At 48.2% G+C, this 20512-nt stretch overlaps 1 protein-coding gene across 4 annotated transcripts in view; it reads left to right on the top strand.

The window, feature by feature from the left end:
* Window positions 1-16: 16 nt before the first annotated feature.
* The window catches only part of Pax5 (paired box 5), a 187608-nt gene continuing 167112 nt past the window's right edge, over window positions 17-20512 (top strand). Inside the window, exons 1-3 of one of the 4 annotated variants that reach the window (XM_031377268.1) lie at window positions 17-218; window positions 12602-12767; window positions 18218-18415. In XM_031377268.1, coding sequence (XP_031233128.1) covers window positions 173-218; window positions 12602-12767; window positions 18218-18415 — 410 coding nt within the window. In that variant the 5' untranslated portion in view covers window positions 17-172. Of the gene's footprint in view, window positions 219-5885; window positions 7043-12601; window positions 12768-18217; window positions 18416-20512 lie in introns of those variants that run through there. The other 3 variants (XM_031377269.1, XM_031377271.1, XM_031377270.1) reach the window with 3 other exon arrangements.

Here is a 20512-nt window from a genome sequence, read left to right as displayed (position 1 = left end):
GAAAAAAAAGAAAAGAAAAGAAAAAGAAAAAGAAAAGAAAGGGGAAAGAAAAGAAAGAGAGAGAAAAGAAAGAAAAATAAAACAAAGAAAGAAAAAAGAAAAGGAAAAAAGGCACCCCCAAAAGTGGAAACTTTTCCTCCCTGTCCATTTCAACAAGTCCTGAAATATCGAAATGGATTTAGAGAAAAATTACCCGACTCCTCGGACCATCAGGACAGGTAGGAACATCGCGAAACGTGACTCATCCTTGCTCACTCTGGGACACTACCCAGTGTCCATGATAATCCATGCTAATATCCACGCAAGGAGAAAGGTGTGTGTGTGTGTGTGTGTGTGTGTGTGTGTGTGTGTGTGTGTGGTTTTCTCAGGAAAAGGTCTGTCCTTCTACAGTGCATTCACAGGGTTTTCACTAGCCGGTGAAGGTGTCTTCGGGGAGGCCTGATTTCTTTGGGTTTTGTATGTTTCTGTTTCTGACGCTTGTGTTGGTGTTAATCTGGAGGTGTTCAAGTTTGGATCTGTGCGTTTACTTGAGGAGATCCATGTGTTCAGTTTGAGTTTGTTTGCCTGTTTGCATCTTTACTAGTGTGTATCTTGCCTTGAGTGTATTAGCATGTGTTTATGAGTTAGTGCTTGTGTGTGTTCTTTTTAAGCCTCCAAGATGTGTGTTTGTGTAAATGTTGTGTATATAGTTTGATAAACATCTCACTCACTGGGCAGCTACTGCTCAATGGTCTGGTCATCTCTGTATCCCAAGGGATTTTGGAAGTAAGAGAGAGGTGGTTCTCTGACCCCTCCATTTTTGAATGTCAACAGCTGCCCAATGTGTACATACCAATACATACAAAAAGTGCTTGTCTCTAGGCACAAGTATAGCTCTGGGGCCTACCAGGATACATGTGCTGCCAGGCCCAGGTCTTATAATATTGAGAGATAGAATCAAAAGTGATATGAATTCAAGGCAATTAAGCTCTCGCTGTGCACTGTGTACTGTCTCATTATTGGTGTACTATGGCATTTAGCATTTGTATACAAGGGTCTCCTATAGCAGGAACAATTTTGGAGGGTAAGAAGAGTCTGTGGGCTACTGATGACATTTTGACAGTGTACACACACACACACACACACACATACATACACACACACACACTCACACTCCATCACTTGCCTTTAGGCTATCACCTAGGCTAGCCTCTGACATTGTGTATGTATATATGTCACACTGTATGCTCAGGCTTTGTCCTGTGGGTACTGCTTCAGTGGAGGAGAGCACAAGTGGGTGGATATATGTGCCTAGCCTGGTCATTCAGCTGGGGTGACTGTATATACACAGGTTTCCTTGGCACAGTGCCCCTGTGTCTCCCAGAGGCCCTGGAACTGAGTAGCAGGCTGTGTTTATGTCTGAGATGTGGCAGGGCAGTAGGCCTCTGTCTACCCTAAGGCATAACATGATATGCCTCCCTCTTTTGCTCATTAGGCTCTTGTGCCAACCCACACACAAGTCCACTTCTCTCATTTCTGGGTTACCTAGGAGACCTCAGATCTACTCAAGCCTTTGATAAAGTCAGAGAGAAGAGAAAACTTAGACCCTAACCCAGGGTGACTTCCTGGTATAGCTTTGGGTCCAGAAAAGCCATGATAGAAGAAAGTGAGGGCAGGAGCCAGAAGAACATCACTGTGGTGAGAGTTCAGAGGCAGAAACCTGCACCTCCACTCCCTTTCCATTCTTAACTCCCAGACAAGCTTCTTTTCTCCAAGTGGTGGGATGCCCAAAGGTTTCTGTGCCTGCCTGGGTTGTTTATTGTTGGAACCGGGATGGATGCCTGTGAGTCAAGAGAGGGGGTCTGAGTGGCTGTCTCTCGACAAGCTGTCTCCTACGAAGAATGTAATTCATGGCGGTCGATGGGCTCTTTGATTAGTTCAATCGCCTGAATAATCGTTTAATCAATAAAGCATTTCACTCTTCTGTGCTGTTAGACTGGGTGGGGTTTGTATAGGGGAAATCCTAAGGGGGTTTGGAGCTTCAAATCCTAAGAGCCACGCCCCTTAATGATGAGTTAGGGTAAAAGCCACCTGCTTGGGAAGGGGTAGCAGCTCAGGTGTACCCTTCCACTTGTCTCTCAAGTCCTGAGGTCCAGTCTTTAGGGAAAAGGAGGGGAGGACTGAGAGGCAGTCCAGGCACTCAAAGGCCATCTAGGTCTACTTTCTGCCCTGAACTTTTAGGCCTATCATGGGCCACCAAACTGTCCTTTTTTTCCTCCAGAGTCATAAGGCAGTCCTTCTTTAGGACTTAGCTTTCCCATCTGTAGAGTCTTTAGAGTTTAAAGTCCAATATTTAGCAAGGTCAGCACACAGCAGGGGTCATTTAAGAAGCATCTCCCTCCTTTGGATAAGAGGAGGCCCAGAAGGCAGGAACTTATGGTGCTCATCAAACAAAACTGGGTCTAGAAGAGAGAGAATAGCACTTCCCATGCCTGGGACAGCATCTCACAAAGCTCTGGGAAACATTCCAGAGGTTGTTCTCTGGGTTCCAGGTACAAGAAGCTGAGGCTTTAGGAGAAAGGACTATGTACTCTTAAATCTCCAGAGAGAGACTGTCCTGGTGCAAGGGCAGATTGGTAGGGATAACAAGCCCCAACACAGCATGTGTGCACTTCTTGAAAGAGACTTGGTTTAATATTCTCCTCCCCAGTGATTCCTGTAATATACCCAGACCCAGTAGGGCAGATTCTTGATCCACTTTCAAGAATCAGGCAGGCATCCCTATGCCCCATTTGCTGTGCGATCACAGACCATTTGCTTTTCCTCTTTGATACTTTTTTAAAATTAAGGTTAAAAGGAACCCATCAGGTTAGAAGGGCAGTACCCAGATATCTCAGATCCTTCCCAATTGAGTAACCAGTCTGAATCCTGAAAGGCCTTGTTTTATTGGAAGAAAGAGCAGGCTGGAATTGGACTGCAAGCGTCAATTCCAGGCCAGAACTCCATGGCAGCACTAGCAAATGGGGATGGTGTGGGCATAGTGTGACACCCATCAGACAAAGTCTCCAAGTGCAGAGGTGGGGGGGAGGGAGAGGGAGAGAGAGAGAGAGAGGCTCTTTCTCTAAAGATGTTCTGGTTTCTGAAACACTCTCAAAATGGTCATTCAATCAACAGACAAAACTTTCCAAAGCAATTGAATTTAAATAACTTGTGGGTTTTGTTTGTTTGTTTTGCTTTGTTTCCCATTCCCCGCCCCTCCCCCATGGTTTTGTTTCACAGGTCTAAGCTCTCTGTGTAGCTCTCTGCTAGCCCTTCCTGGACCCAGGTTGCAGATGAAGGCAGGACTTGAGGCATGGAAGCCTATCTCTGTGGGGGAATAGCTGTGCAGTCTCAAACTGGTCATCGAACTTCTTTGGACCACTGTATGGAAGCTTGAGAGGCTTGGACCAGGTGGTAACTAGGGCTGTCCACTTCTTGGGGATTTGACCTTCTCAGAGCTCAGCAATTCTGGAAGTGGCCAACAAAACCATTCAGAAGGAAATTTCCTCTGACCCAGGATCACTAAGTGCTGGGAGGGCCTTCTTTCCTTCATTGGTTAGGTAGGGTCAGACAGAAGAGAACATATCCAGAGCTGAACAATAACTACTGTGTGAAAGGGGGGATCTGAACTGTGCCTGTTGGAATGGTATCTGCAGTTTCATCCTGCCCTCAGAATACCCTAAGGGTTTTGTCCAAACAATACAGGACAACTGGCCTCTTCAAGCATTGTCCAGATGAATTATTTGGTTTGACATTCAGCTCCCCTTATGGCCTCCAGCCTTCCTTCTATCCCAGTCTTGCCCTCCTATGACCTAGAGAAGTTGAATCTGGCCTCTTAACCTCAGGTTTCAAATCTGCAAAGTGGGGTAACATTCTCTCAGAACCCTTTTAGTTTTAAGATCCTAGATCTGGAAGTGTAAGCTCAAGGAGCAGGGTTAGGAGCTTGAGGCACTACTGACTGCTTCGCAGGAGCAGCCTCTTGACATCCATAGTGGGAATTAAGAGTCCCCTAACTGGCTTGGAACTTAATTCTTGTGCTATCTGACCCACTGGGGACAGTCCTTTCCCAGTTGTAACCTCCCTGACCTAAAGAAGAGGTAGGAGTGGGGCAGCAAAGATCAAGACAGGAAGGGGTTCCGGAAAATGGAGAGAGAAAGCTACCACCCCACTGCCTTGTACACCACAACCTTCTGAGTCCCCAGAGAGGGCCTTGGCTGTTTTTCTGCAGCTGTGCCCCAGTGGGGGGTGGGGCTGTGTCAGCCAGGGGAGACTTGCCCGCTTGTTAGGGACAGCTTGGAGGAGACAGCTATCAAGGGAGGACCCATGGGTTGACCTCATATAGAGATGTTAGAAGTGGAGTAAGGGAGGAATGGTAAATGAGGAGAAAGTCAGACAGAAAGCAAATCGTGAAAATGATCCTCGGATCAGCCTGAGCTTTGTCCTCCCTCTACTATGCCCGAAGCAGACATCTCAGAGTTCTCGGTTTTTGGTGGGTTGTTTTTTAATAGCAGAGAGTCATCACTTAAGATTCAAAGGAGTGAGTGTTTAGTATTCTCCTACAACCGCTGAGGTGCGGGGGAGGGGAGTGCTCAGTGTCTATGTTGGGTTGGGTCTTCGCACACTACAAGTCTCACAGAACTATAGCTACCTGAGTGAAGACATTTTGGTTATGTTTTTGTTTTTGTTTTTGTTTTTGTTTAAGTCCAACAGCTTTGATTGTGGTCTGAGAGTTTTACATTCCCAAGAAACTGAGACATGTGTTGGTTAAAGAGCTTTGCTGGATCGGAGAATTCTGTCCTGCTAGAAGCCTGTCCCTTTTTGCCCTAAAATCTACAGGGACTCTGGTGAGGGAAGGTCAGCTTTTCCTGCCAGGTGGGAACGGCGCCTTTTGTAGCCATAATGATGTTACACTGTCAGGCTCTTGCAGATGGAGGGAACTGCACAGCCACTGGCTTCGGGTGCTCTCATTAGCTCTGGGTGCCGGTGGACTCCTTCCCAGATGCGGAAATCCTCTTGTTGACAGAAGCTTTGGGCTAAGAGCATCACCAGCTCCCAAGAGACCTATCAGATCCTAGGCTGAGACAACAGAAAGGATCTATGCTTCTGTACTTGAGGCAACCTGGTCCAAGCTTTGGAAGCTCCCCCATTTCTGTTAACCTTAAAATAGTATTTCGCCAGTTCTGCCTTTGGTTAATGCAATGCTGGGCCTCTGTGGATAGAAGAATGAGAGAGGAGGGTACAGAGGGTACCGCCGTTGCTTAGTGGATTCTTGATAAACTTAGGAAATGTTTCCATTGGAAGGAACCAGCACCCAAGACTTCTTTACTAAACTCTGCCCATTTTACAGAGGAGCAAAGTGAGGTGTAAAGCGGCAGATATCCACACAGAAACCTGCCACCTAGACTGAAAATCGGATCTCTACGGTGCTGCACGTCTACCTCTAAAATCTGTGGATGTTTTTCTATTTTTGTTTTTGTTTTTCCTTCTGGAGGTGTCTCTCCCATCCTCACTCTTCGTCCCTGTCTTGGTTGCCCTCAGTCTCTGAGCGCGACCCGCAGAAAGATCGGCCCTGTGGCACCAAGAGCATGGCTCTCCAGACACTGCGTGGGCCCCGGTTCTCTCTCTTCCCCTTTCCCATCCGCGACCCACTAGGCCTTCTCCCCACGCGTTTGTCAATGAACGTGGCGCCGCCGCTTGGGCCCCGCCCCCCATTCTCTCCCATTGCCCAGGTACCGGCTAATCAGGCGGAGCCCGTGGGTTGCTTAGCCAATAGGGCAGTATTTCTGTCCAGGGCCGGATGCCCCTGTTCTGATTGGCTTGATAGGGCGTGATTGGCAGGTGAGCTCCCGCCCCGCCCCCGCCCGGAGGGAGGCTGAGCCCCGGGCGGCGCTGTCCACACGCAGCGGGTCCTGAAAGCGGCTTCGGGGCGGCGCGGTGGCGCACTGTGCGCGCCGAGCAGGCGGAGGGCTAGCGCCGGCGGCGGCGACGGCGGCGGCGGCGGCAGAGCGGGCGTTAGAGCCGGCAGGGGCTTCATCTCAACACCGACAGCCCCGGCGGCCCCGGCGGCCCCGGCGGCAGGGACCCTCATCCTCTCTTGCGCCCCTCGCTCCACGCTGGGCAGACGCGGCCGCTGTCCCGGAAGAGGCAAGCCACGGACAATCCACCCGGAACCCCGAGAGCAGGCAGCGGAGCTCCAAGAGTTGGTAGCGTGAGGCACAGCCAGGCGCGAAGGGGCCGGGAGCTGCGGGGCCCGCGGGAACTTTGAAGGCAGCGGGTCCCCGGCTTTGAGGGTCGCAGCTTCGGGGCGCACCGGGCTCCCAGCTTCAGCAACTGCAGCATCTCAGAATCCGCCGCGGCCTCTGCGCGGCAGGAGAGGGAGTTCTCTGTAACTTCGTCGGAGACGTCGGAGAGGCGGCTGGAGAGAGGTTGGAGGGACTGGTCCGGCTCCAGGGACACGGAGCCGCGGCAGACAGGAAGGACCTGGCGGAGGTTGAAGGGTGGGCAGACCCTCGAGACAGCAAGACCGAAGCAGCCTGGCAGTCTGCGGCCTCGCTGCCCCGGACTGAGACGAAGGGCCCTGCGCTCGCGGCCTCCTGCGGGCTGCTGGTCCCGCGCTGGGCTCCCCTAGCAATCCTGGAGGTGGGCCCCTGCGCTATGCCCTCGACGCCGCGGGAGCTTGGGCCGCAGTTTCTCCGGCGCGGGCCGGGAGCCGCCGCTTGAGCCCGCCGAGGAGCAAAGCCAGCCGGAGTTGGGCGCCCCGCTCCCGGACCGACTGACTGAGTACCGTTTCCCGCCTCTCGGCTCAGCTCTCTGCGATCTTCCGCAGGCCGCTCCGAGGAGGACCCCACGGCTGCAGAGGTGTTTTCTGAGCTAAACTCCCACGGTGCCCGGCCTGGTGGCGCGGTTCCCTAAGGCGCCCTGGGCAGCCCTTTGGCGCCGAGAGGCAGCGGTGTGGGCCGGCCTGCAGTCTGGAGCGCCCCGATGGAAATACACTGTAAGCACGACCCGTTTGCATCCATGCATAGTAAGTAGGCGGCGAGCTCGCTTCTCTCACTCTCCGGCCGGGATCGGGTTGGGGGTGCCGGAGTGCGGGGTAAGGTACTAAGTCCTGGAGGACTCGGGACCTCTTGTAGCCGCGTAGACAACTTCGCAAAGTGCAATGCTTTCAGGCAGCGGACGCGGAACGCGTTTGGCCGCCGAGGCCCGAAGCGCCTGGTGGGTGAATCCCGCCTCCAGCAACGAGGTAGTGTAGGCAGCGAGCTGTAGCCTTTCCAGAGCTCTAGCAGCTAATTCTCAGAACCGTGGTTCATACGCTTGGAAGCTCGGAACTGGGCCAGCTGGAGGGCAAGAAGTTTTAATAGAGGTCAGTGAGAGTCTCAGACAGAGCTCAACACCCCAACTCTGTTGGCGCCTTTTTCAGCCATGGGACTGACCAAGACTGATGCTTAGAAGGGAAAGTGGAGCCCCGACCAGTTCCTGAATATGTGAAGAAAGAAGTGAGTTAAGAAGGGGCACCAGGTCCAGGATTCTAAGTGCGCCCTGGCTCGAGGAGAGGGGGTTTTAAAAAAAAATCAACGAAGTCAGGGTCCCTAACCTACACTTCAGTTTAGGCGTGGGCCAGGACAGACAGAGACCTTTAAAGACATCATTGGGTCCTTCTCTGTAGGATGTCTACCTTGAGATGGCTTCTCTACTAGAAAGAAAAAGAAAAAAAAAAAAAGAAAAGAAAGAAAGGCAGAAAAAAAAGAAAGCTAATTAGTCACATGTAGGCGTCCCTGCCTTCTGAAAGCCTGTGCAGTGTAGGAGACCGGCAGGGTCATTTAGGGCACCGGCAGGGCCCTGCTGCCCGACCCACAGGGATCCTGCTAGTTCACCCATTAACACAGCCTCCTATGAGATGAGCGCTCTTCTCACGGTGAGTTAACGCTGGATTAGATTCGGAGATTTCAAGGAAATTCCAAGTGGAACGAATCGCGTTTCCTTTCTGTTGGCTGTAGACTCGGCCAGGGGAAGGCGCCAGGATTTGGCAGACTACACTCGGGTGCCCAGCTCGGGTCTCTGTGGGCTGCAGATCTCAGAGTAACTCCGTGACTAACAGCCGCTGCAAGCTTTTTTAACGTCAACCAGTCGGGATCCCGCTACTCTAGCCGTGGGTCCCCTATTTAACAAAGGCAGTAGAAACCCGGCTAGAGAGAAGGCAAGGTGAAGCAGTGATCTTCGAGTCTTCCACCAAGGACCGAGTGGCCTGGTAGCAGGGGAAGGTTTGTTTAGGCAGCCGAAGAGGGCTTCAAGCAGGTCAGCTTCTCTTTGTGTCAATATCCCAGTTGGAGGTAAATCTCCGCGAGCAAGCGGCGACAAGATTCGCGCAGAGAAGCTGCTTGCTCTGGTCCCCAGCCCCAACGATTCCTCCCAGTTTCGAGACTGGGTTTAAGCAGTTTCCAGCCCACCATGGCTCCAGGTCTCCTGCGGCATTTTCCTGCTCAGACTGGCTCTAGAGCCTCTCTGCTCTCGCTCAGAGCGAACCTGAAAACAAACGACTTGGGGGCAACACTGAGAGGTGGGCAAGAAGCAGCTGGGAGGCAAGATGGGTAGGGCTGGCTCCCGTGCTTCTGGCGGAAATCCAAAGGCCTGCACCGCCTCTCTCTGTCCAGAGTTCTGCTGCCCAGAGTTCATGCCCAAGCCCGTGGGGAGACAGCGTCAGACTTGGTGGTCTTGCGGTGTGCATCCGTGTGGAGAGGCAGCTCCTTCCAGGTGCAGGTTAACCAACTGCTAACGTCTCAGCCTTCCTGCCGGGCCTTCAATCTGCCCCCTCCTCGGGAAATGCTCCCTCCTCCCATTCTCAATCTCCCTGGCAGCATAGTGGGGGCTGGGCAAGCCTAGCTTCCAGAGCTAGTGGAAGCCCTTGGCGTCTTTGGAAAGACCATAGTTCTTATGTCTAAAGCTGTTTGTTTGCACAATGTAATCTGCCTCCGGGTCCTAATTTGCTGGTGATGGGGGCAGAGAAAATAGGTTCTACAAGGTGACAATTGTACTAGGATCCTCCGTTTCATCTTTTTTTCTTTTTTTTGGCCCTGGTCAGTTTTCCCTCGTTACCTCCCTTCTTCCCCCATCCCCCACAACCAGTTCTGCACAGGACAGCTTCTGTTGAGAAGGATAGATACTGGCTGGCTGCTGAGTTCAGAGGTACCCCACATTCTGTTCCAGTTCCACCAGGCTCACTGGCACAGTGGATCTCCCCCAGATGTTCCCTTTCCCTAAGCATTTTACCAGTTAGTTATAAAGTACTCTTGTGGCCAGTGTCACGCCTGGCCTGAGAGTGATCCAAACCTTCAGTTACCTCTGTTTTATAGAATATGGTACTGTGGCTGGAGAGATAAAAGGGCTGACAGAATTGGAGCTGGTTCTCAGGAAAGAGACATACCATTAGGCTTTGGGAAATTCATGGAAAGGGGGAAAGGAGAAGGACTTAATCCAGAGAGGGTAGTGGACTGCTAGAGTATCCACACAGACAAGGCTCTCCCTCTGTGTAGTCCAACCATGTCTGTATTCACAGCATGACTGTTAAGTGTGTCAGCACCTGGCTGTCCACTCTCTGGGATTCTGTTTGTATGTCTATGTGTCCCTTCCTCCTTCTGCTTTGGTGCATTTAGAAAGAATTTCTATGATCCAGGGTCTTGTAGTTCAGTCTCTTGCAGGGCAGAGACATCTCTTTCCTAATAATCTGTGCCCAGTCATAGTTCTTGGGGTTTGGCCTTTTGTGGGCCATATGTCCTTAACAAGGTCTGAGGAACATCTACAGAATCCAGCTCCTTTCAGGCCAGAGACACAAAGGTCCTAGGGGCACCCACAGTTCCATCATTCTTCTGTCCCCCTTCAAACTCTGTTCCCCCCAGGTGGAGGCCGATCATCTTTACTTTTGTTGTATCTGTGTTTGCTTCCCAGCTTCTACCTAATTTGTTTCTGTCGTTTCTGTGCCAGTCTCTGCAAATTTTGCTTCCCTTAGGAAAGATAGCTGAGTTCATGTCTTAGCCCAGTGTCTTCCTGGCAGATGAGTTCTCACTTAGCTGGAATACACAGTAGAAGTTGAGGTTTGAGTCTTCGAGTCGATGCAAAGCTGGAGCAAAGCCTGAGAGAGAGGGAGCAGGAACAGAGCGCTGCCTACAGAAGTCCTGTCTCCAGAAGTCCCCTTCCATTTGCTGCCCTATTTTGATTTTTCCATTCCTTCCCGACTTCCTCTGCCTGCCCAAACTTCTCTGTGTTCTATCCAGCCTTTCTTTCTTTGCTGTCTGTCTCTGCCCCTACTCTCTATACCCTTTGCAGATACCTCTCTTTCCTGGGTCCCACTGGCTCTTACCCTTAGGTGTGAGCTTCCCTTCTTACCAATCTCAGATTAGCACCTTTCCTGAGGCCTCAGTAGTTAAAGTACTCTGTTATAAGTGACACAAGAGGACCAAGAGGATCCGGGGACCCTGTCCAGGAAGTTAAGAAAAGTAAGAGTCACCTAGGCCAAGTCTATGTCATATGTGGACACCTGCCTTGGTTTCTGCAAATCTGTCAGCCTTGTGGACACAGGACGGTAGTTTGGGGGATCTGCTGTGATTTAGAGAGACCTGACTCTAGGAAAGTCTTCGCAGTTTTTGCTGTAATACAAACCCACAAGTCTCCTACAGAACTGGTCTTGGCACTGAAGTCCTCTGAAGGTTGCCACTGTGTTTTGGGCAGAAATCCCAATTGTCAGTGGTACAGCAAACAATAATTGCAGATCGGCTGCAAAGCCCAGACCTCTAGATCATATTAGGAATGTGCTGGGTCTTTCAGCTGTCTTTTCCTGGCCTCTATGCTCCCAGGGAGCACACCCCAGTTTTGGGTGTACTTTGTTTTACTTACATCCAGGCTCTTCTGAAAAGATTGATTCAACAATCCTGTCCCTTTGATACTCTTTGTCCGAGATCAAAGCTGTTGATCAGGGTTGCTGTAATCTTTCTGTTATAGGTAAGCTATGTAACTATGTCCCTAGCTGTAAAATCCTGTTCAGGACAAATTTCTCTCTTTCTGTTTTTTCTTCTCTTGTGTGAATGTTGATGTTTCAGAACAATCAAAATCCCTAAAAGGCACATTTAAGAAGAAAATCAGGAAGAGTCAGCATACTTTGGAACTAAGTAATGCTATTTCCTAAAAAAGGATTGTTATTTTCTTGGACGTACATCCAGACCTGGAAATTTCGGGAAATAATTCATGATTTTTTAAAAAAAGACTCTTTAAAGGAAATAGGTGGTGTTATGAGAGTTCTATTCCTCAGTTTCAGATCTTGCTCACAGGCCTGGTCGTAGATGAGCCCTGGACCAGGATGGGTGGTGGCGGAGCTGTGGTGGTTACCTTCTGCTTTAAAGTTGGAGTATGGATATGTGCGTGATCTTGGAAGTGCCTCAACTTCCTCCACTGCCTGCCCCTGGTGGAGTTCACTCAGTCCCAGGGTAGGAGGTTACCCCTCATCAGCCACTGAATTGCCAATTGCATCGATATGCTCTTGAACTTGTTTTGGCTCCAACCCTCAGCCATGCCAGTTTGTGCCTGATTGACAGTGTCAGTCCTGTTACATTGGATCAGTCTGTGTTGACTGGTCTGGTCTTCAGTTTACTCAGGTCTCTGTTTCCCTTCAGAGTGCTCCCGATGTCCAGCATGAGTATAGGAGTGGAACAGAGCCTTTCTCTGACTCCTTTTACTTAAATACACTCTGTGGCACCCAAGAAATCTGCAACTCAGAAGCTTTCTTATTTCTCCCTAACCAATTTAAACCTGCTTGCAGATTGCAAGACATGCCCGCAATTCCAGGGGCACACCTTTCTAACAAAACCTGATTCAGTGGAGTGTGCTGTGTGCAGAAGACCCTGTGACCCATTTCTTTGTGTGCTCTGAGAGGGTACAATGGTCAAGCCTGCACGTCAACACCACAGTCTTAAAGGGAGGCTTTGGGCTTTTTTTTTTTTTTTCCCTTTCTATTTTTAAATTAAGGCATTGGTTAGGTTTTGTCTCAGTGATCTGAAAATGCTGGTCATTAAAAAAGAAAGTCTTCAGTTCTTGAATTAGATTGCTGATTTGAAAACACTTTCCCCCTTGAGATGTAGATATTAGAACAGCCCGTTTCACCTTTGAAGACATTTGTTAAAAGAGAACAAGTTCCACTATATTTTTTCCTATTTGACTATTTTAAGACCTAATCTACTCCCCAGGATCTTCCTCAGTTTGTGTATTAAACTGAGCTCCTGTAATACAGATCCCTTTCACACATCTCCTTATCCCTTTCCCCCAAATGAAGAGAAAAATGCTAGTAACTAAAAGGAACACAGTGTAGGGAACTCCTGGTGGCTCAGTTGACTGCCTGCAGATGGTCAAAAGCTGAGACCAGAGTTAAAAGGCCATCTAGAGTCTTTATGTCATCTACATGATTGACACCAAGTGTAAGACATCTAGCCTGCCGGCCATTTGTGATCTCAGAGGGGTCTGGGTGCTCACAAGGGCACTTGTACTATGTGACTGGTTCTAACCACCCTTCCCCTTGCTTTTTGTTTCTGATCTGTTTCAGGACATGGAGGAGTGAATCAGCTTGGGGGGGTTTTTGTGAATGGACGGCCACTCCCAGATGTAGTCCGCCAAAGGATAGTGGAACTTGCCCATCAAGGTGTCAGGCCCTGCGACATCTCCAGGCAGCTTCGGGTCAGCCATGGTTGTGTCAGCAAAATTCTTGGCAGGTAAAGGCACGGGCTCCAGGCCTCCCTCAATGTTTTAAAGAAAGAGCTAAAAGACAGCCCGCAGCTGTTCAAGGTGCCAGTGTCCCCGTGAAACTATGGCGGGCATTTTGCTCCACACACCCAGCACTTGAGCGTTTGCAAAGTCTTTTGAGACCACACTATTCAGAGAAGCTGTGGAAACTCCTCTTTTCAGTGACACGTGAAGTAGGGGGACTTTGTTAGGGGGGACAATGTACTTCTCAAAAGTCTGCTGAATTATTTTAAAGAACCTAAGAGTAGGAGGCTCTTAAGAATTTCCCCCTAAACCTTAGGTGAGCTTGGGCATTAAGGAAATGGTTGGGTGGGACAGAGATCAATAGATTATAGTACACAGCCAGAGTTGAATGTTTCTTTTTTTTCTTTTTCTCTGTTGGTGCAGGGCTGTGTACATGCTGAGCAATACCCGCTGAGCTACACTGCCAGTCCTCAGGGTTTTCTTTTAAACAGCACATTCTATCTTTAAAAGCTAGCGGTCATCTTCAGTTGTATCATTAGCCTTATCATGTTGGCTACAATGTTTCCCTTCTGTGTGTTTTGCTACTTTCATAGTGACAGGCATCCTAACAGCTGAAAACAAACCAGCAACAAACACTAACTCTCAAATCTGACATTTGAAAGTTGCCACTTGACCCCTCAATTTGCTGCAAGCAAAAATACTAACAATGACCTCATCCCAGAAGGCTGTGCAGACTTTTAGTCTCATGTTTACTATTTTTTTTTTCCATCAGCCTCAGCACAAGCCAGGTTTTAAGAAGAGGAAACAAATCTTTCCTAGGCAAACTGATTGGCCAGGGTATGTTTGGCTAAGTCAGCACTTGGGCTGGACTGAGGGCTAAATGACTCTGGAACCCATCTCTCTCAGTAACTCCAAACCACATCAATTGTTTTGCTTGTTTGTTTGTTTTAACGTCCTGGGCATGTGATTTGTTTTAGGGCTGCCCTAGTAGACAGGAACAGTGTCAACCTTAGCTGCTCAGGGCTTTCTCACTATTTTTCTCGCTGGGATCAGTGGTCCTCACCTTTGTCCTGAAGCTTGCATTGTGCTTTAACAACTGATGCCTGAACATTTTCTAAGCATTTCTGGAGTTTTCTCAGTGATACTATGATTCTCTGCTCTTCTTGTTCCATCTGCTGGGACTTAAGAATTCTCCTAACATCTATGTTGAAGAACCATATAGAAAGTCTTGATTAAGACCAAAGGAAGAAATTGCAGGGCCAGGAATCTGATTGTTCCTTTAGGGCCACCAATCCCAGTATTTATTCTCCATCTTCTTGCCTAGCATGGGTCACATCAGTTGTGGAGGCCGAGGGTGCAATCCAGTACTACTTATCACTCAGCTAGCAAGAGAGTTCCAGCCTGAGAAGGTTATCAGCTTGGTGGCCCCTTAGATGGTGGTTTAGGGAGAAAGGTGAGAGCAGGTGCAGCAAAGAGAATGAGCAAGCAGGGATACAGAGAGAGAGAGAGAAAACAAAGGGAAGAAAGGATTTTTAAAAAAAAAGACACAATAAAAAATACAAAAGAGGAGAGAGCGAGAAGAAAGCTATTTCAGAGGTTACCAGTCTCACTTCTGGAGCTGAGTGGTCTCCAATATCTTCTTGTGAGGCTTCTTTGTAGGGTGGAGTTGTGGGGGGGAGGGGAGCCCTTCCTTTGTTTTTACTGAGATGTCTTTGGTGAGATGAAGTTTGGTTCGCTGTTTGCAAATTTCAAGACAGTGAGAGCCTTTCTCAGATATCCAAATGACTGGTTTTCACGTTCTAGAGCTCTAGAGTCCTTTACATTTCCCATGGAGACTGAGGTGGACAGGGAGCCTTCTAAAGTCAGGCCAGCAGCTTCCCATGGACTAGAATAGATTTGTCACTGGACAGAGTGGCATTCGGAAGTTATGCGCCGCTCCGGTGCCTGGCCGTTTAAGTTGTCAACAATAAATTGGAATTTCATAGCTCATTATTTTCATAACTAAGAACCACAGTGGACAAAATGTCACTCTAATTAGAACTGCCTCTTAAGAAACAAGTTCAGCCCTAAAACAGTGTGTCTGGGAATTTCCAAACTGGACCAGTTCGATCCACAGATCCCCCTGACCCACAGAGGAATTTGATGGGTGCTGACTGGGTGACAGATCATAGAGTGTTTGGTGTGTGGTGGCTGCGGTTTTCAAAGGCTGTGTGGCAAGGCTGGCAAAGTCCTTGGGAGCAGGCAGCTCTCCCTGTTCCCTCAGGAAGGTGTGTGGGCTGCCAGGAGTATAGACATCCACCCTAGAGTTAAAGGCTGTAGAGGACTGGGTATTATATGAAGACCAAGACAAGAGTAGGATTGTCTCCTCTCATTGGTAATGCCAGGTCATTTGAAATTTGATGACATGTCACATGATAAAATTAAAACAGTGGGGATTTTAATCCCCAACTGTGCACTCTACTTTATGCAAAGTCTCTTTCATCTTTCATTTATTTTTAATTTTTGCAAAATCTTTTCAGTCATTCTGAATTCCTGTCATCATAGCAGCTCTGCAGAGGAATCAGGGCAAATACTTACCCCTTACAGAAACGGGGGAACCGAGGCCAAGGAAGGCTGAGTGAGTGGGTCAAGATCACAGAGCCATTTGGTGTCAGAGCCACTACAGGCATGGCACCTCTTGACTCCCAACCTAATGCTCTTTGTGCTCTTTGCATCGAGGGACACTGTGCTGGTGGCTGCCGCTCTTCTTTTGTCTGTAAGCCAAAGGGCTGCACGGCTGTTTTGCTGAGATGAAAGGACGGTTATTAAGTCCGAATCCTCACTTGACACAGTCTCGAGTTGGGGTTTCAGGGGGTGTCTGTGTTACTTTCTAAGGGCCTGGTCCACGTGTCAGTCAAACGGAAGACAGAAGCCTCGATTGTTGGGACTGTGGAGTCACACAGTTGGCACTGCTCAAGTACGCAGGGCAGGGAGCCCTGGGCTGCCGCATGCCAGCCACGTAAGCGGGGCTTTACCCTGCTGCTCTGTGTGCTGCTGTGCGGTCATTGTAGTTCCACTGAGAACACAGTTCGATCTAAAAATCTGTAAGTGCTGAGACCATTCGTGCCCTAAGAGGAACTAGTGACTCTTGGTTCACTGAATGAGTGAAAGATGCTTGAGAAAAGACCTTGCAAAGGGTAAAGCTCTCCCCAGTTGTAAGAAGTGCAACTACCAATGCTTCAAATGTTATAATGAACACAGAAGCTTGTAATGGGAAGAGCACTAGATTCAAAGTCTGTCTCTGTAGCCAGAAGGTGTTGTGCAAGTCCCTTAGTCTTCTGATTATTTATTTATTTTATTCTATAAAATCCTGATGGCCTCCAAAGATGAGTGAGGATCAAGGTAATTTGAAGAACTCCATAAACTCTAGAGCGCTGTACCAAATTGCAGGTTGTTACGTGACAGTTAACAATCCTTTTTCTCTTGAGAAGCCGGCAGGACTGTAGACTCCTCAGGAGATGCTGTGTGCCTTTCTACTTTCTGTCAAAAGTGATTATTTCCCTGGATTGAACTTTTTTTGTGATTAAAACCAATTTTTTTAGGAAAATGTCTTTCAACAATTTTATAAAGAAGGAAGATAGGTTGAGCTTTGTTTTATGGTTAAAATTTGTAAATGACTCAGTCTTCTCAATGAAAACAAGGACTGTTCTTCACTTCTATAGTATTCACTCACTTGGCCCTAGACAGACTTATCTAAGCGGAGAGTTGAACCCTATACATGGTCCATGATGCTCTGGGTCACATTTCCATCCATCCACCCATCCATCCATCCATCCATCCATCCAACCAACAGAATCACCTCATTCCTTTCTCCTCCTCCCCCTTTCTCCTTCTCTTCCTCCTGTTCTTCCCCCTCCTTCTCCTCCTTCTCCTCTCCCTCCTCCCCATCCTCCTCCTCCTCCTTCTCCTCTTCTTCCTCCTCCTCCTCCTTCTTCTTCCTCCTTCTTCCCCCCTCTCTCTCCTCTCCCTCCTCCCCTCCTCCTTCTTCTCCTCTTCTTCCTCCTCCTCCTCCTTCTTCTTCCTCCTTCTTCCTCTCTCTCTCTCTCTCTCTCTCTCTCTCTCTCTCTCTCCCTCCAGCCAAGTCTCCTTGAAACTTGTGATCCTTCTGCCTCCACCTCCCAAGCACTGAGATTACAAATGTATACTACCATTTCTATTACCTTCCCCTACTTCTTATCAATACTCTAGGTTTAAAAATCATAATTATTAAAATGTCTTTTGGGTTAAAAATTTTCCAAACTCAGGATAATCTTCTTTGAAAGAGGGACTCAAATTTCTCTGTAAAACAGAGGCATGCAGTGACTGCTAGAATTCAGAAAAAGAACCAAGTCATCCCCCCAAAATGGTCTTTCACGCCTCTCTTCTCTCTGGTCTCGGTTTTGCTGTAAAACCCTGACATCCTATTTGCGTTAACGAGGAAAAGCTGATAGCATGGAAATGTCCTTAGAAACAGCCATTTACCTCAGGGGAGGCCTCTGGGAGAGTTGGCAAGAATTGTGGTTGGTTTTTCTGATTGCTCGGGATTTGATTTCTAATACATTTTCCAATTAATGCTGGAATCCAACACTCCCTTTAATTTTATATCAGCTATTGTTTTTTTTCTTTTGGAAAGAAAGAAAGTATAATACAGGGGACAGCTTGAGGGAATGCTGGAGATTCTGCTGGGGATGGGACAGCCACCAAACTGAGGGTCTACACCACCTTTCTGGGGAAATTTTAGTTCAAGAGGCTTGGCCAAAGTCAAAGCACCTTCATCCTTTGTTACCCCAAGGAAAACATTTAACCGGTATAAAGCCATTTTATATCACAGAAGAATATGGCAACTACTTACTCTTCTAAAGCAATTTATGTGCTTTAGAACTGCTAGAAGACCAAGAGGAAAAACTAACTTGCCTTTTAAAAATAATATGTAAATATGTATTTTATGATTATATTATGTAATACAAGCCATGTGGGTAATTTGAAACTTTTTCATAGCACATTAAAAAAAAGTAAAGAAAAAACTAGTATAATTAACCTAATGCATACAGATTGCCATTTTAACATACAACAAATATAAAAATTATTGGTGGGCTGGCCAGATGGCTTACCTGATCAAGGTGCTTGCTGCCAAGCCTGGTGACCAGAATTCAATCCCTGGGACTCCATGGTGGAAGGACAGAACTGACTCAGAAAGGTTGTCCTCTGAGCTTGGCACACCACATACACATGCATGGAGACATGCATGTATACAAAATGCATACTTTAAAGAAATCAAGTTTAAAAACCATCAAGCTATTTAATAGCCTGTTTCATGCTATGTTTAAGGATCTGTTTACATTTTCGGTGCCCCATGAGTCACATGTTGCACATTGCAAATGTTCATCCACTTTGTTGCCTCCCATGGCTAATTATGGTCCTCTTTTCTTGGGTCTAGGTATTATGAGACAGGAAGCATCAAGCCGGGGGTGATTGGAGGATCCAAACCAAAGGTTGCCACTCCCAAAGTGGTGGAAAAAATTGCTGAGTACAAACGCCAAAATCCTACCATGTTTGCCTGGGAGATCAGGGACCGGCTGTTGGCAGAGCGAGTGTGCGATAATGACACAGTGCCCAGCGTCAGCTCCATCAACAGGTGAGGCTGGGGATTCTGGTGGGGCTGGCGTACTGAAGGGTCCGTGTGTACCTCCTGAAGAGCTTACTCTTCTCCTGTCACTCCCTGGGGATTAGTGAGCAAGGGAGAAGACAGATGGTGCTAGAGTCAGTCACCAGGAGAGGATATCATGCCAATACCCAGGCCACTGAGTTTTCTGAGCCAGGAGTGAATGACATCTCTGGGTTCATCTGCCTTTGTGGAGCAAACATCCTTGCCCCTGGGGGCTAACTCCTCTCAGAGGTTCCCAGGCAGACAGTCCAGCCTCCAGTTTGGACGGAGGTTGAACCACTTATGTATGGGAAATAAAGTCCTTTTTGAGCTGAGCATATGTGGCTCTTTGTTCTAGCCCCGCTACCAAATTGAACTGAGATCTGAGAGCCCAGGACACTGTCGTGGGTTTTCTAGTGATTCTAATGCGGAGTCTTCAGGATACCAAGGTGCTCCAGAGACAAGGAGATGCCTGGTCCCTTGCACCTTCAGATCACACCCAGGGAGAGAAAAGACGGACAGAATACTCCCTGGTACCAGGCATAGCATTTTCGTGGACCTCACAGTGGTGTCCTCTCTAACCTCTTCCTTAGGCTGATCCAAAGCATATTGACTGACACAATCAGAGCCTTAAGAATAAATTTCTGACTAGGCATAGGTGTGCTAACACACATGTGTAATTTCAGCAGTGTGAGGACAGTGTTTTTGAGACCAGCCAAGACTATATAGCAAGAGCCCAATTCAAAAAATAAGATACTACATAAAATGAAAATTAAATTCTGTGAGAAATTTTTCTTTTCTTTTCTTTTCCTTTCCTTTCTTTTCCTTTCCTTTTCATTTCTTCCTTCCTTCTTTCCTTCCTTCCTTCCTTCCTTCCTTTCTTCCTTCCTTCCTTCCTTCCTTCTGTCTTTCCTTCCTTCCTTCCTTTCTTCCTTCCTCCTTCCTTCCTTCCTTCCTTCCTTCCTTCTTTCCTTCCTTCTTCCTTCTTTCCTTCTTTTCTTCCTTCCTTCCTTCTTTCCTTCCTTCCTTCCTTCCTTCTTTCCTTCCTTCCTTCTTTCCTTCCTTCCTTCCTTCTTTCCTTCCTTCCTTCCTTCTTTCCTTCCTTCCTTCCTTCCTCCTTCCTTCCTTCCTTTCTTAGTGAGAGAGAGAGTGTCACTCTGTATCTCTAGCTGGCCTGGAACTTGCTGTGTGCTTGAAATGATCCTCCTGTCTCAGCTTCCTAAGTGCTGGGGTTACACTCCTTGAAGAGGTACTACCAAAGAAGGTGCTTTTCTATTATAGATAGATCCATTTGAGCCTATGGTCAGGAGCTGGGGTGTAGCTCATTTGTTAGTGTTTGCCTTGCATACATGAAGCCCTGGGCTCTATCCCTATTGCCACCTAAACCTATAGTGGTGTATGCCCATAATCTCAGTGGGATTACAGTAGAGGCAGGAGGACCGGAGTTCAAGATCATCCTTAGGTGACGTGAAGAGGTCTAAGTGAGACATGAGATCCTATCTCCAAATTCCAAAGAAATAAACAAGCAAATCCACAGCCAGGGATGAAGTGACGAGATGAATCTACGGGATTGTTCTCATAAGAAACAGTGTGTTCACATAAGGAAAAGAAGCGAAAAGTGTGGGAATCGGACCATTCCAGTTTCTGCAGAGTCACACCCTACTGTGGCTGGTGTTGAGAACCCCTCACCCTTGCAAGACAGAGGCGGTCAGGCTAGAATGCCTCTGAGGTACCCTCTGGTCCGCAGACAGCACCTTGACAGCACCTTGGGTGATGATGACTCAGATGCAGCACCTATGTAATGGATGTGTTGATTTTTCTTAAGACCCACTAATGCATTAACTCTTGGCCCATTTGCTTCTCTTGCTAATCCCTACTGAGGCTCTGCCATCCTGCAAGGCTCTGAAGAAGAGGGAAAGTGGGTGCAAGCTTTTCAGACCTGTCCTAGGTGATAGACCTGAGGAGGGAGACAATGCCAGGAGGCCCTGGGGAGGAGGACAATGCCAGGAGGCCCTGGGGAGGAGGACAATGCCAGGAGGCTCTGGGGCGGGGGAGGACAATGCCAGGAGGCCCTGGGGAGGAGGACAA

The sequence above is a fragment of the Mastomys coucha genome, unplaced genomic scaffold, assembly GCF_008632895.1.
Source record: "Mastomys coucha isolate ucsf_1 unplaced genomic scaffold, UCSF_Mcou_1 pScaffold18, whole genome shotgun sequence".
In the NCBI taxonomy this organism is placed as follows: domain Eukaryota; kingdom Metazoa; phylum Chordata; class Mammalia; order Rodentia; family Muridae; genus Mastomys; species Mastomys coucha.
This window is presented reverse-complemented; position numbering and strand designations above follow the sequence as displayed.